Source organism: Dermochelys coriacea, chromosome 3, assembly GCF_009764565.3.
Source record: "Dermochelys coriacea isolate rDerCor1 chromosome 3, rDerCor1.pri.v4, whole genome shotgun sequence".
Taxonomy (NCBI): domain Eukaryota; kingdom Metazoa; phylum Chordata; order Testudines; family Dermochelyidae; genus Dermochelys; species Dermochelys coriacea.
Window position 1 is genome coordinate 50,925,122 of NC_050070.1, and position 14,440 is coordinate 50,939,561.

Genomic DNA, 14,440 nt, shown 5'->3' on the forward strand with positions numbered 1-14,440 from the left:
CTCTGAGGAACCTCCCACGACATGATGGTCAGAACAGTCCGCCTATAGATTGGCGGATGAAAGGAGGAAATGGCCGCCAGATTTACCTTGATAGAGGAGTGTTCCAGGCCCTGGTTCCTCAAATGAAACAGGTAGTCTAAGATTGACTGCACCAAAGAATGTGAAGGGGAGATGCCCTGTTCGGCCATCCAGCGGGAGAACCTCATCCACTTTGCCAGGTAAGTCTGTCTCATCGTGGGCTTTCTACTCTTGAGGAGGACCTTCTGGACCCCTTCCGAACAGGCCCGTTCCTCAGGGTTCAGCCATGCAACATCCACGCCATGAGATGGAGGATTGAGAGATTTGGGTGCAAGAGTCGACCGTGATCCTGTGACAGCAGGTCTGGTCAGTTCAGCAGGGTCCACGGCAGAATTGCTGCCAGGCTCGATAGTGTCCCTAACTAGTGCTGGTGAGGCCACACACCGAAGTGATCATGATAACCTGCGCCTTCTCTTTCTTGATTTTCACTAGGACCTTGCTGATGAGTGGAATTGGAGGGAATGCATATATCAGGCTTCCTGCTCACGGAAGGCATTGGAAAGGGAGCCCTTGCCCAGACCCCATCTGGAGCAAAATCTATGGCACCTCCTGTTCTGCCTGGTGGCGAACAAATCCACTTGGGGAGTTCCCAACCTCTGGAAGATCATGCCAACTACCTCTGGGTGGAGCACTCACTTGTGGTGAGAGGAGAAGTCCCTACTTAGGTGATCTGCTAGCGTGTTCTTGGGACCTGGAAGGTGACATTCTTCTAGATGGATTCTGTGGTTGATGCAGAAGTTGCAGAGATGGAGCGCCTCTTGGCAGAGGCTCATGCTCCCCCTTGTCTGTTGATGAAGAACATTGAAGCTATGTTTTCTGTCAAGACTCTGACAACTCTGCCTGACTGATGAGGGAGGAAGGAAGGCTGCTCATGCTCTGTGCACTGCCCTGAGCTCTTTGACGTTTATGTGCAATGTCGTTTCCTCTGGGAAGCACATACCCTGGGTCTGCCCCCCAGCCAAGGTCCAAGGCATCTGAAACCAGCTTGACTGAGTGAGGAGTGCTGACAAAGGGAACTCCCTTCTAGGACTCTCCCGGAGTCGGTCCACCATCACAGTGAAGTAAGTACCGTCGCAGGGATGATAACCTTTTCCAGGTAATCCCTTGACTGGGAATAGACCGTCACCAGCCATTGCTGCAGGGGTTGCATCTGGAGCCTGGTGTGCGGTACCATGTATGTGCACACTGCCATGTGACCTAGGAGGCGCAGGCAAACCCTGGAAATGGTCAGGGGAAACGCGAAGACTTCCGTGATGTCTGTCAATGCCATGAATCTCTCCAGCGGCAGGAATGCCCTGGTGCAGGTCCAGTTGAGCACCGCTCCAATGAACCACCATTACTTGCCATTTATACAAACCTTTCGTAAGGAGGCTTTCAGCCAGTTCTCAAGCCAGGTAATATTGTTTGAATACAAACAAATCTGATAACTTTTGGCAGTAAGATTTTGTGAGAAAGCGTATCAGATCTGAGTTTTAGATCTTGGCAAGTTTCATTCTTAATAAACTAGTGCTGTTTGTTGTGTTTTTCCACTCGGCATCTTTTTCCATTTTGCTAGGGATAGAAGGCAGACATACAGGCTACCAGCAGTCGTTCAGTAACAGTAAACAGCATATCTGAAAGCTTGATTTCCACCAGAGTCATGATTTTTAAATAGGATGAGCCCCAATTGGGAGAAAACACCTCCAGAGACATTATTAATGCTTGCTGGGAAGTAGAAGAAATAATACATCTAGTGCCATGGAAAAATCATAAAGGCTATGGTTTTGCCATGATTGCAACCATTATTGTCCCAGGTATCACTGAAGAGAAGTGCTACTTGATCAATCTTTATATATGTGGCTATGGCCTACGTTTTTCTGTAATCCCCATGCTGTTTTTCTGTGGGACTGTATTAAATGAACCTGTATTACTCAGTGCTGAGCTGTTAGCAATTAATAGTTATGGACCAAATTCTCAGATCTTTATTAAGGCCTGGTCTACACTACACAGTTAGATTGCTGTAAATCTAATTATAGATTAGATAGACTAGATTATAGATTAGATTAGATAGATTAGATAGACCTAATTATATCCGTATACGTACTACAGCCTTGCCCGAGGGTTGCCAGGTGTCCGGTTTTTGACCGGAATGCCCAGTCGAAAAGGGACCCTGGTGGCTCTGGTCAGCACTGCTGGCCGGGCCATTAAAATTCATTAAAATTCCATTCAGCAGTGCTGCAGGGCTAAAGCAGGCTCGTCCCTATCTGTCCTGGCACTGCCCTGCATCATGGAAGCGACTAGCAGGTCCAGCTCCTAGGCAGGGGGACCCCGGGGCTCTGTGCACTGCCCCCGCCCCAAACCCAGGCTACACACTCCAATTGGACAGGAACCACGGCTAATGGGAGCTGAGGGAGCGGTTCCTGCAGGCGAGAGCAGCACACAGAGCCTCCTGGCCCCTCTGTCTAGGAGCTGGACCTGCTGGCCACTTCTGGTGCACAGCATGGTGCCAGGACAGGCAGGGAGCCTGCCTTAGCCCTGTTGTGCCACTGACTGGAAGCTGCCCAAGGTAAGCCCACACCCCAACCCCCTGCCCCAGCCCTGAGCCTCCTTCTGCACCCCAAATCCCACATTCCTGTCCCCAGCCCAGAGCCCATACCCCCCCGCACTCCAACATCCTGCCTCAACCCACAGTCCCCTCCTGCATACCGAATCCCTCAGCCCCACCCCCATCCTGTAGTCTCTCTCCTGCACACCGAATCCCTCAGCCCCACCCCCTGCCTGTAGTCCCTCTCCTGCACCCCAAACCCCTCACCCCAATCCAGAGCCCCCTCCCGCACTCTGACTCATTTCTGGCCCCACACTGGAGCCCTAACCCCCAGTTAGAGCCCTCACCCCCTCCTGCAGCCCAACACCCTGCCCCAGCCCAGTGAAAGTGAGTGAGGTTGGAGGAGAGTGAGCCACCGAGGGAGGGTGAATGAAATGAGTGGGGGCGGGGCCACAGGGAAGGGCTGGAGCCACAGGGGCTGGACTAGGGTGTTCAGTTTTGTGCGATTAGAAAGTTGGCAACCCTACCTTGCCCCACTGATGTAAGTGCCCGGCTACACCAACATTGTAACTCCATCTCCACAAGAGATGTAGGGCTTAGGGTGACAGAGTGTCTAGGTAGACACCAGGGCTGGCTCTAGGTGTTTTGCTGCCCCAAGCAAAAAATTTGCCGCTCCGAGAGCGCAACTACCCAAGCTTAAAAAAAAGGATGGCTGGAATGCCGCCCCTGGAATTGTGCCGCCCCAAGCATGTGCTTGCTTTGCTGGTGCCTAGAGCGGGTCCTGGTAGACACTGCCTTACTTATAGCAGCTGTTGACTCCATGTTGGAGCCATGAAATTGACAACAAAGCTGGGCAGCTGGAGCCTGGTTTCCCCTGGCTCCCCACTCTTAGCTGGGCTGAGGCCAAGCCTGCTTCTTTGCTTAGAGAGCTGAGAAGCCTGAGCAGCTGCTCCTGGTGGGGAACAGGGAGGTGAGAAGCCCAGGCAGCTGCCCCATGCTCCTGGCGGGGGAACAGGGACCTCCATGAGACAAGTCACCTCCATGAGATAAGTCATTTAATAGATTTTAATCATAACTTAAGGTATATGGGTCAGCTGGGATAAATATGGTGCAGGGATATGTAAATTACACCTTCCTGGTCCTGTGAGACCCCTTGTGGCTCGGGGTCATTGATCCTTATTGGGGCGGGGTGCGGGGCAGGTGATGGGATAATACTACCACCATCCTTCTTTTTTTTTATAAGTGCGTGATTTTTCCATGTGTCCTCTCTGTGAATACTAAATGTACTGGGCTGGTGATGATAAATCTGAAAGTTTAGATGCTTTTTTTTTTGTAAACAAAACTTAAAAGTGTGTTTTATCCTTGGAGAGAATGATTGCCATAGCAACCATTCAAAGGTGTTTTTGGCATGTTACCACCAGGTTTCAAAAATCTGCAGTGAATCATAGAGCTTGATTGTACCAGTGTTGCATGAATTACTAAGAGAAACAATACTTACTATGTCTCAAAATAACAAGTAAATAAGTGCCTGCAGTTACATTTAAAAAAAATTATTGAAATGCATTGGAACAGCAATATAGTACTGCATTCCTCCAAATCCAAAACAGTCTGCAGATTCAGCGCTTAGGAACAACTGTGCTATCAGATAAGTCTCCCCCCCCATTTATTTATATATATATATATATATATATATATATATATATATATATAATTAGTACAGTATATGTCTTTAAAAAAAAAAGCATTTGTAAAACTAAAAATCATGGGCCATCTTCATCGTAATCACACTAGGGATTAGTTTGGCCAAATATAATAATTTGGTGTGTATTCTTTTAAATAATGCCTTTATTTTAATAAATCTAAGGATTTTAAAAGTCAAATTTTTAATTTCACCCGTTAGTCTGTTCTCTCTTTTGAGTTACTGAACTTGGACAATGAAAACTGACTAGCTGGTTGACCTTTGGTTCCTAGCCATTTTTATCTTCAGGTTTTCATGTATTAGCACAATTCTGTAATGCTTGGTTGCAATTACTGTAGGAGAATGATGAGCTAGCTTAGAACTGTATGTGTCTGACAAACATGGCCAGTCCACCTTGTGATTGTTTATTTCATTTGTTTATCAGGGAATCCTTTTACTGGTTGGGGGAGTATTTGAGCGTGTTAAGTCAGGTGTGCACCAATGCAAAATACAGGTTGGCTGTCTTTTCCTTGTGAGCAACACAGACAATCAGTGTTTGTAGCTGTGGAGAGTTAAGGGAATGTTACATAGATAAACAGTCTACTTGTTAGCTGAACTATTTTGATTTCCAAAATAGCATTATCCTTCCATAATGCTTCCTTGAAACCAAAGAAAACTATTTTAATTGAATTTGCAAAAGCACTTGATCAAGCCCTTTAAACACCTGTTATGGTAAATAGTAATCTTCCCATGTGCCCATTTATATTGTACAGTACACGAAAAAATTTAGTATTGTGTGTCTATATGTGGATACGATCACCATGGCATCTGAGCATACTGACCACAATATACAGTCCTGTAATTTCCCTGTAAGGGTAACAAATTGCTGAACAAATCTGGATTAAAAGTTTATATATGTTTTTTTATCTTTTTTTTTTTTAAAGCCATATACAATGGTTCTCCAATACTGCCATCTACAGAATCTTTTCACATATTACACCATTGTCACCCAAACAAAGTATCCAGCACTACAACCAGGTAACCTGCTAATATGTTCTGAGAGTGCAGCTCCCCCGACTCTTAAGAATCTCCTAAACTGTGTCTAGACTATTTGGCTGCGTACCCAGAGGAATTCCAATGAATCAAGACCAATCCGATAGTTCAGCACACCTATAACTTTGTCAGAGAAGCATCATTGTGTCTTCACACTGTTCCCACTCCCAATTACTTTGGGCCAAGTAGCCTAAGTGGGTTAAATAGCACTACTCGTATGAGGAAGATGAACCAAATGTGCTCCATGCTAACAGAGAACAGGAGAGAGAGAAGAGGAATAAAAAGCAAAGAAGGAAAGGCTGTGTGTATATGGCTTAGTATTGTTTAGGCTCAGTGTTATAAAATGTGCACATTGGCTGTGGAAGATTTCTGTGTCTGTATAGTTGAACTTCAGAGAGTCTTTCAGTGACGATGAAAGAAGGTAATGTTATGCTGTTTTATAAATAATGATGCGTGATAGAGCCACACATTCTTTACGCAGACACTTTTAGATTATTTCTTTTTGCAGAGAAAAAGGCATCTTTGGGCCTGATCCTGCCCACTCTTCCTCACATGAGGAGTCATATGTGGGACTACTACTCATATAAGGAAGAGCTGACAAGACTGGGTTCTTGGAGTTTGTCAGTCTAATTGCAAAGTGAATTATTTGGCAGAGAATAAACTGGAAGTGGGTGTTTTCAAAAGTCTTAAGAACGGCCATTCTGGGTCAGACCAATGGTCCATCTAGCTCAGTATTCTGTCTTCTCACAGTGGCCGGTGCCAGATGTTTCAGAGGGAATGAACAGAACAGGGCAATTTATTGGGTGATCCTTTCCCTGTTGTCCAGTCCCAGTGTCTAGCAGTTAGAGGTTTAGGGACGCATAGGCATAGAGTTGTGTCCCAGACCACCTTGGCTAATAGCCACTGATGAATCTATCCTCCATTAATTTAGCTAATACTTTAAGGAATCCAGTTGTAATTTTGGATTTCACAACATTCCCTGGCAACAAGTTCCAAAGGTTGGTACTGTGTTGTGTGAAGAAGTACTTCCTTATGTTTTTTAAAGCCTGCTGACTATTAATTTCATTAGGTGACCACTGGTTCTTGTGTTATATGAAGGGGTAAATAACACTGTCTTACCCACTTTCTCCATACCAGTCATGATTGTATAGACCTCTACCATATCCCCCTGCCACTTGTCTTTTGTCATCTGAACAATCCCACTCTTTTTAATCTCTTCTCCCACAGAAGCTGTTCCATACTCCTAATCATTGTTGTTGCCCTTTTCTGTACTTTTTCTAATTCTAATATATATATTTTGAGATCAGACAACCCGAACTGCACACAGTATTCAAACTGTGGGCATAGCATGGATTTATGTAGTGGCATTATAAGCTTTTTTGTCTTATCATCTATCCCTTGCCTAAAGGTTCCTAACATGGTTAGCTTTTTTGCCTGCGCAGCACATTGAGCAGATGTTTTCATAGAACTATCCACAATAATTCCAAGATCTCTTTCTTGAGTGGTGACAGCTAATTTAGACCCCATCATTTTGTATGGATAGCTGGGATTGTTTTCCAATGTGTATTTCTTTACATTTATTGGCATTGAATTTCATTTGCCATTTTCTTGCCCAGTCTCCAAGTTTTATGAGATCCCTTTGTAACTCTTTGCAGTCTGCTTTGGATTTAACAATCTTAAGTAATTGTGCATCATCAGCAAACTTTCCCACCTCACTATTTACCCCTTTTACCAGATTGTTATGAATATATTGAACAGCACTGGTACCAGTAGATATCCTGGGGGGACCCCACTATTTACTACTTTCCACTGTGAAAACTGAGCATTTATTCCTACCCTTTGTTTTCTTTCTTTTAACCAGGTTTCAGAGTAGCAGCTGTGTTAGTCTGTATTCGCAAAAAGAAAAGGAGTACTTGTGGCACCTAGCTGTAGCTCACAAAAGCTTATGCTCTAATAAATTTGTTAGTCTCTAAGGTGCCACAAGTACTCCTTTTCTTTTTTCTTTTAACCAGTTACTGATCCATGAGAGAACCTTTCCTCTTATCCCGTGGCTGCTTAAGAGCCATTGGTGAGGGACTTTCAGAAAATTCCAGGTACATTGTATCTACTGGTTCACTCTAGTCTATATGTTTGTTGACCCCCCTCCAAGGATCTTGATATATTGATGAGTCATGATTTCCCTTTACAAAAGCTATGTTGACTCTTCCTCAGCGTATTGTGTTCATCTATGGGTCTGCTGATTCTGTTCTTCGCTATAGTTTCAACCAGTTTTCCTGCTACTGAAGTTAGTCTTACTGGCCTGTAATTGCCAGGATTGAGTTTTTGGAGCCTTTTTAAAAAAAATCCTCCATCACATTGGCAATACGGTACAGGCTGATTTAACTGATAGGTTATATACCACAGTTAGTAGTTCTGCAATTTCATATTTCCATTCCTGCAGAACTCTTGGGTGAATACCATCTGATTCTGGTGTCTTATTACTATTTCATTTATCAATATGTTCCAAAACCACCTTTATTGACACCTCTATCAGGTACAGTTACTCATATTGGACACCTAAAATGAATTGCTTAGGTGTGGGATTCTCCCTCATCCTTTGCAGGGAAAACTGATGAAAAGAATTCATTTAGCTTCTCAACAATGGCCTTGTCTTTCTTGAGTGCTCCTTTAGCACCTCAATTGTCCTGCTTTTGATGTACTTACAAAAATTAACAGCATTTTTTTTCTTTTGCTAGTTGCTCTTCACATTCTTTTTTGCCCTGCCTAATTATACTTTACACTTGACTTGCCAGAGTTTATTTTTCTCAGTAGGATTTGACTTTTTTTATTTTTTAAAGGATGTCTTTTTGTCCCTAACCACCTCTTTTTACTTTTACAATGGAGGTTTATTGGTCCTCTTACAGGTTTTTTTTTTAATTATTATTAGGGCTATACATATAGCTTGAGCCTCTATTATGGTGTTTTTAAAAAGTTTCCATGCAGCTTGCAGGCATTTCACTTTTGTGACTTTTCCTTTTAATTTCCATTTAACTAGCTTCCTCATTTTTGTATAATTCCCCTTTTTGAAGGCAAATGCTAATATGGTGGGTTTCTTTGGTATTCCCCTCGCTACAAGGATGTTAAATTTAATTACATTATGGTAATTATTACTAAGAAGTTCAGCTATATTCACCTCTTCAACCACATCCCGTGCACCACTTAGGACTAAATCAAGAATTGCCTCTCCCCTTGCAGCTTCCAGGACTAGGAGCTCCAAGAAGCACTCATTAATGATTTCTAGGAGTTTTATCTCTGCATTCTGTCCTGAGATGTGTTCCCAGTCAATATGAGAATAATTGAAATGCCCCATTATTACTGGGCTTTCTGTTTTTCTAGCCTTGCTAATCTCCTTGAGCATCTCACAATCACCATCCTAGTCAGATGGTCAGTGGTATATTCTGACTGCTATACTCTTATTATTCAAACATGACATTTCTATCCATAGAGATTCTATAGCATAGTTTGGTTCATTTAAAGATTTTTACTATGTTTGACTCTATGCTTGCTTTCACATATAGTGCCACTCCCATACCCACGACCTACTCTGTCATTCCTATATATTTTGTACCCTGATATTATTGATTATCATCATCATTCCACCAAATTTCTGTGATGCCTACTATATCAATATCCTCATTTAAATACCAGGCACTCAAGTCCGCCACCCATCCTAGTATTTAGACTTATTGCATTTGTATATATGCACCTATTAAAATTTGTCACTATTTAGATTTTTGCCTTCATGTGATGTAACTGAATGGGACTCTTTCATTTTACTGTTTCTTTTCAGTTCCTACCTATATTTTATCAACTTCTATCCTCTCCTCTTTACTAGGATATAGAATATTCTCTTTAATCAATGTATCTGTCTGAACCGTGCGCCCCTTAGTTTAAAAAACTCCTCTGACCTTTTAAAATGTACGTGCCAGCAATTTGGTTCCATTTTGGTTTAGGTAGAGCACATCCTTCACACAATTATGCAGCAGACTCTACTACCTTTTAGCTGAAGTACTGGGAATTGGAGTATTTTGTTTGTTTTGAATGCAATGGTATTGAAGTAACCAGCCTGAGTTTCTTATTATTCTGGGTAACCGTTTAAAGTTATTTTTCTCAAATTCTATATAGTTTAGTGCCAGCCATTTCCTTTATTTGCCAAGTTGTAGTTAAATGATAAAACCAAGACTTTATTAACATAAAATTCCCTTTTGGTGTTCTGTAAAACATCATTACTTTTATGAAGTTTGCTCAATTTCTTTTTTCACATTCTTAGTCCTCGAGGGTTTTGGTAACTGAGAACTGGTACGGTGCCAGCCCCTGACAATATTAGGTCGAACGCTTTTGCACTCCAGCAGCTGGGCTCAATTTCTTGTATTACTATGATAGCTGTGATCTTTAAAGCCATTGGATCAGATTGATCTGTTGATACTTGAGTCACAGTATCTTAGAGGAATTCTAGTAAGTCCTAATGGTGATGTTAACATTAAGAAAAGATTCTAATGTTGCATGATTTGGTCCTTCCTATTTCATTATAGCAGCTCTGTTTTCTAAGCATCAAATAAATCATACTCCTTTAAATCACTTTACCATTGGACATGTAGGGCTTGATCCTGGTAAGTGCTAAGCACTCTCAGCTCCTGTTAGCAACTAAGGGTGCTACCATCACTGAGGACAATCTGTTTGTTCAAGCTTGTGAAAAGGGGGCTTGACTTAGTTTTTCCTCTTTTAAAAATTGCCTTAATTTGCTTCTTTACGCATTCTTCTAAGGGCTTTGCTCAGTATTTACACACAGTACTTATTCAGGCAATGAAGTCAGTGCGAGTTTACCTATCTGAGTAATAAGAGCATTTTCCATGATCCTGCTTTCCCTGGATTTATACAACTTCTATGTCCTTACAACCTCAAGTTTTATCATTCTATTGTGCTGTGTCAGGCCCAAATTCCATTTGGGAAATTGTTTCACTCTTGGTAGTATTGTTGACTCATCTGTTGTACATGCGAATGTTCTGCAAAGCATTTTGAGAACAGTTATGTGTTGATTTTAACACATTTTGCTCAATTGCCTTTGCACACAATACAATATATAAAAAGAAAAGGAGTACTTGTGGCACCTTAGAGACTAACAAATTTATTAGAGCATAAGCTTTCGTGAGCTACAGCTCACTTCATCGGATGCATTTGGTGGAAAAAACAGAGGAGAGATTTATATACACACACACAGAGAACATGAAACAATGGGTTTATCATACACACGACTCTCCTTACAGTGTGTATGATAAACCCATTGTTTCATGTTCTCTGTTTGTGTGTATATAAATCTCTCCTCTGTTTTTTCCACCAAATGCATCCGATGAAGTGAGCTGTAGCTCACGAAAGCTTATGCTCAAATAAATTTTAGTCTCTAAGGTGCCACAAGTACTCCTTTTCTTTTTGCGAATACAGACTAACACGGCTGCTACTCTGAAACAATACAATATATAGACATTCGAGTCATTCTTTCCACATCAAAACACGTATTAGTGCTTGTTAGATATATCTGTGTTCAGTTTAACTGAGCCTGACTGAAGTCATTATCTTTCACATTTGCTGTGCAAACTGTTTTCACAGATTGGGTAAAGCGCCCCCTGTAGGACACCTGCCAGCCTACTATGAAGCATCTGAACCCTGAATCCCACCTCATCTTATCTTACTGGGGCTATGTAGAGCTTGGGCACTGGCTTTGCCCCCTCTTGGCATGCACTCTAGTTACAGACCTCGTGTCTGTTACTCCTCTGGGCAATGGGGACTCCCAAAGTCCAATTGCTTAGGCCTTGAAACCAGTGCTGTCGCCCCCAGCCTCTCCAGCAACTCTTTCATGTTCCCCAGAATCCCACCAAAGGTTCACTGTTTATCTCTCATGGGGTACATCATAAAGAGAGTCAACAGATAGATTTTGCACAGGATTCTAAAACACCATTACTCTTTACTTGTTATCATGACAAATACACTGATCCATACAAAGTAATAAAGACACCAGCACACATTTCTCTCAGTTCCCACGCTGGAGAATTTTCTGGGCACAGGCCAGAGTTCTCTAAGGAGTTCTGGATATTACCTCTCCCCTCTGCCCTCCGGCACTATCTCCATAACATCCAATCTCTGGTTTTTTCTCCCTCTGTTACCTTTTGTCTTATAACCACCAGCCCACTTTGTCTTGAGACACACTGATCTGCCTTAGCAGATGACCACAGACCCCTGCCTCATGATTTCATTGACAGGTGCCCTCTCCTCTGGTAAACCAGTTCTCCTGGGTAAGGGCCTCTCTTCTGTCTCAAGGTCTTTCTTTTTAAATGGAGGACCATCAACATTTAATGACCCTTTATTGTTAGCTCTGGGATACTACCAACTAGAGATAGAAGGCTAATAGAGAAGGCCAACAAACCCCACATTCATAATGACATTTGCAGCCTGATGAAGAAACAGAATTCATAAACTCAAAATTCATAAATTGTACTCGGATGGATTGCCCAAATTATCAAAACTCTGTCACCATAAGCACCATTCTTTGAGCCCATGCTCGTCTGGTACATTATCCTTGCTGACTTTGCCTGCCTTGCTCTCCTATGTCACTGACCTGTGTTTACTGGTCCTTGTTCACTGGCAATGTCCTGCTTGTTTTTTTGTTCTTCTGTACTCTGTGTTTTTTTTGGTTTGTATGCCCAATATATTTCCATTGCTCTTTTCCCTCATTCCCTCTTTCTTTCCTTAGTGTTCATTAGTCTCCATCACTTTATTTCCCTTTGTTCTCTCCTTTTCCCCTCATCTAACACACACCATCATTCCAGGGAAGAGATATTCAATCTTGGTAAACAGCTGGTTTTTAGCAGTTTGCCATCCATTAAAAGCGAAAACTCTACTTTAAAAAATATCATGATAATTCACTACTCTGCCAGAGTAAGGTGAAATGCAGGTGAAAGGGTTTTGGCCAAGTATAGTAATTCCAGTTCATGCCAAAGCCGAAGAAAACCTTACAGTATAACAAATGCCTTCCTGTGTGCTTTCCAATTACAGGTTTAGGATTTATTAAGAGAATAGCAAACTAAGGGGAGCACAGTTTTTCTTGGGTGTTTTCTATGGCTCGGATGTGAGTACGTGCAGTACTGTACATTGCAAAACCTGTTTGAAGTCCTGGTACATTGGACTTATTACAGGCTAAATTATCTGCGTTGTGTAAAGCATATTTCCTATATTGTCTGCTGTCCTGAATCCAGATGGCATCATAATTATAACCCCCCAATGAGAAGGAAATTCAAAGCTTAAGAGTTAATACTAAAACCCCTGAAAGGCTGCAGCAGCAGAGTCAATGCTTCAAGCAGTGTTCTTGGAGGGAATGAAGGATTTAGCAGTGACTTTTCAGAAAGTGGTTTCCCATTTGTGAGCAGAGTTTGAGCCTGCAAATTTGCACCTGAGTTGTGCAATTCAGTTTTGGACCCAAATCAGACTTCCAGATGGGAAGCGCAACTCGCATAGCGAGTGGTGTAGTCAGTTTTGTGCCCACAGTTTGCTCTGTGGATTCAGCCAGGGAGGCCTGGGCCTCAGTAAATACCGTAAAGAACGAACAAACAAAACCCTTCAAAGGAGTCCTAAAGAGGGGCCTGAGAAAAACAAGGCAGACAAGGCTGAAGACTTTTTTTTTTTTTTTTTTAAAGGGGGAGAGGGCAGCAGACAGATTCAAAGCCTTTCAATGAAAGGGAGGCAAGGGAGCATAGACATCTCCTCTGAGATTGGCAACTAATAACAGAATGTGCTCAAAAAGGTTTGCCTATTTTAACATTATTCTAATCCTGAGGCCTAATCCAATGTCCATTGAAGTCAACAGGAATGTTTCCATCAATGTCAATGGGGAAACATAGAATCAGACCCCAAGTGTACAGCACTCCTGGGGCTCTGAATGGGAATAAAGCCAGGTAGATCATATTGCTGCTTTCACAATGCCTAATGTTCACTCATTTTCTGACAAACTTACAAAGGGTGTGTGAATTTGGTCCAATAATTTTAAGGAACTGGAAAAATGAGGGAATTGAAAATAAGTGTCAGCACAGAGTCAGCAACCACTGGGTTAGAACCAATGGTTTTAAGAGTGTGTGGTGTGGGGTTTTTTTTGTTGTTGTTGGTTTTTTTTTTTTACACAGGGCTGGGATGCAACTTAGTTTCATTTATGAAAGAAATACACTTTGCGCATCACACTTTCCATCTAAGTGGCTAAGTGTAATCTCCACTTTACAGGTGGAGAAACTGAGTCACAGAGAGATGCTGTGACTTGTCCAAGGTCCCAGAGACTACAGACTCCATGTCCAGTGCCCTATCTACTGGACCTTTTAAAGGTTGTTTAAAAGTAGGCTGGAGTCTGAAGTCTTTAGGAAGTGTGGCCCCTGCATTTGTGCTTGTTTGTTTTGCCATTTACACTTATTGATTTTTATTTTTATTTTTTACAAAGAACCAAAAGCAAATAAGACAGTTTCTTCCCAAGATGAATTTTCTATAAAGGGTTTATGAGGCTCATGAGGGTGTTTTGTGATCATGCCATTTCACCTACTGTTTCATACATTCAGCTGCTTGGGAAGCACTGGAATGCCACGTTTCTAAGTACTTCACAGTCCAGGAAGGGAATAACCCCGCATGCACAGGAGTCAATTGGAGCTCTGCTATTGACTAGCATGGGTCCAGATCAGCCAGAGGGGTAGTGAAACCAAAAAATCCAATTTCTATTTGTAATACTCTCCTTCAATTTATTTGCTCTCTAAATGAACCATGCAAATAAAAATCAACCTTTGGAGAAAAAAACACAAATGGATAACAAGGAAAAGACCTACTAGCTTTGTCATACCTTGTTCACAGAAGGCGCCAGTGGTTCCTAGTGGGCAGTGACATGTGTATCCATCGGGCAGTGGCACACAGGTAGCACCTTTTCTACATAGATGTGGTGGGTTGTGCTCAGGATCGCAAACTGAAACTGTCTCTGTGCAAAATGCTCCTTTCCATCCAGTGAGGCAGTCACAGCTACAGTACATAAAAGAGGGGGAAAAATGCAA

The 14,440-nt window shown here is 42.3% G+C and overlaps 1 protein-coding gene across 1 annotated transcript in view; it reads right to left on the reverse strand.

The window, feature by feature from the left end:
- LOC122459436 (protein eyes shut homolog) overlaps positions 1-14,440 on the reverse strand; it is a 196,089-nt gene that overhangs the window by 17,416 nt on the left and 164,233 nt on the right. Inside the window, exon 7 of the mRNA XM_043511471.1 lies at positions 14,236-14,408. Within this exon, the coding sequence (XP_043367406.1) occupies positions 14,236-14,408 (173 nt within the window). The remainder of the gene's footprint in view (positions 1-14,235; positions 14,409-14,440) is intronic.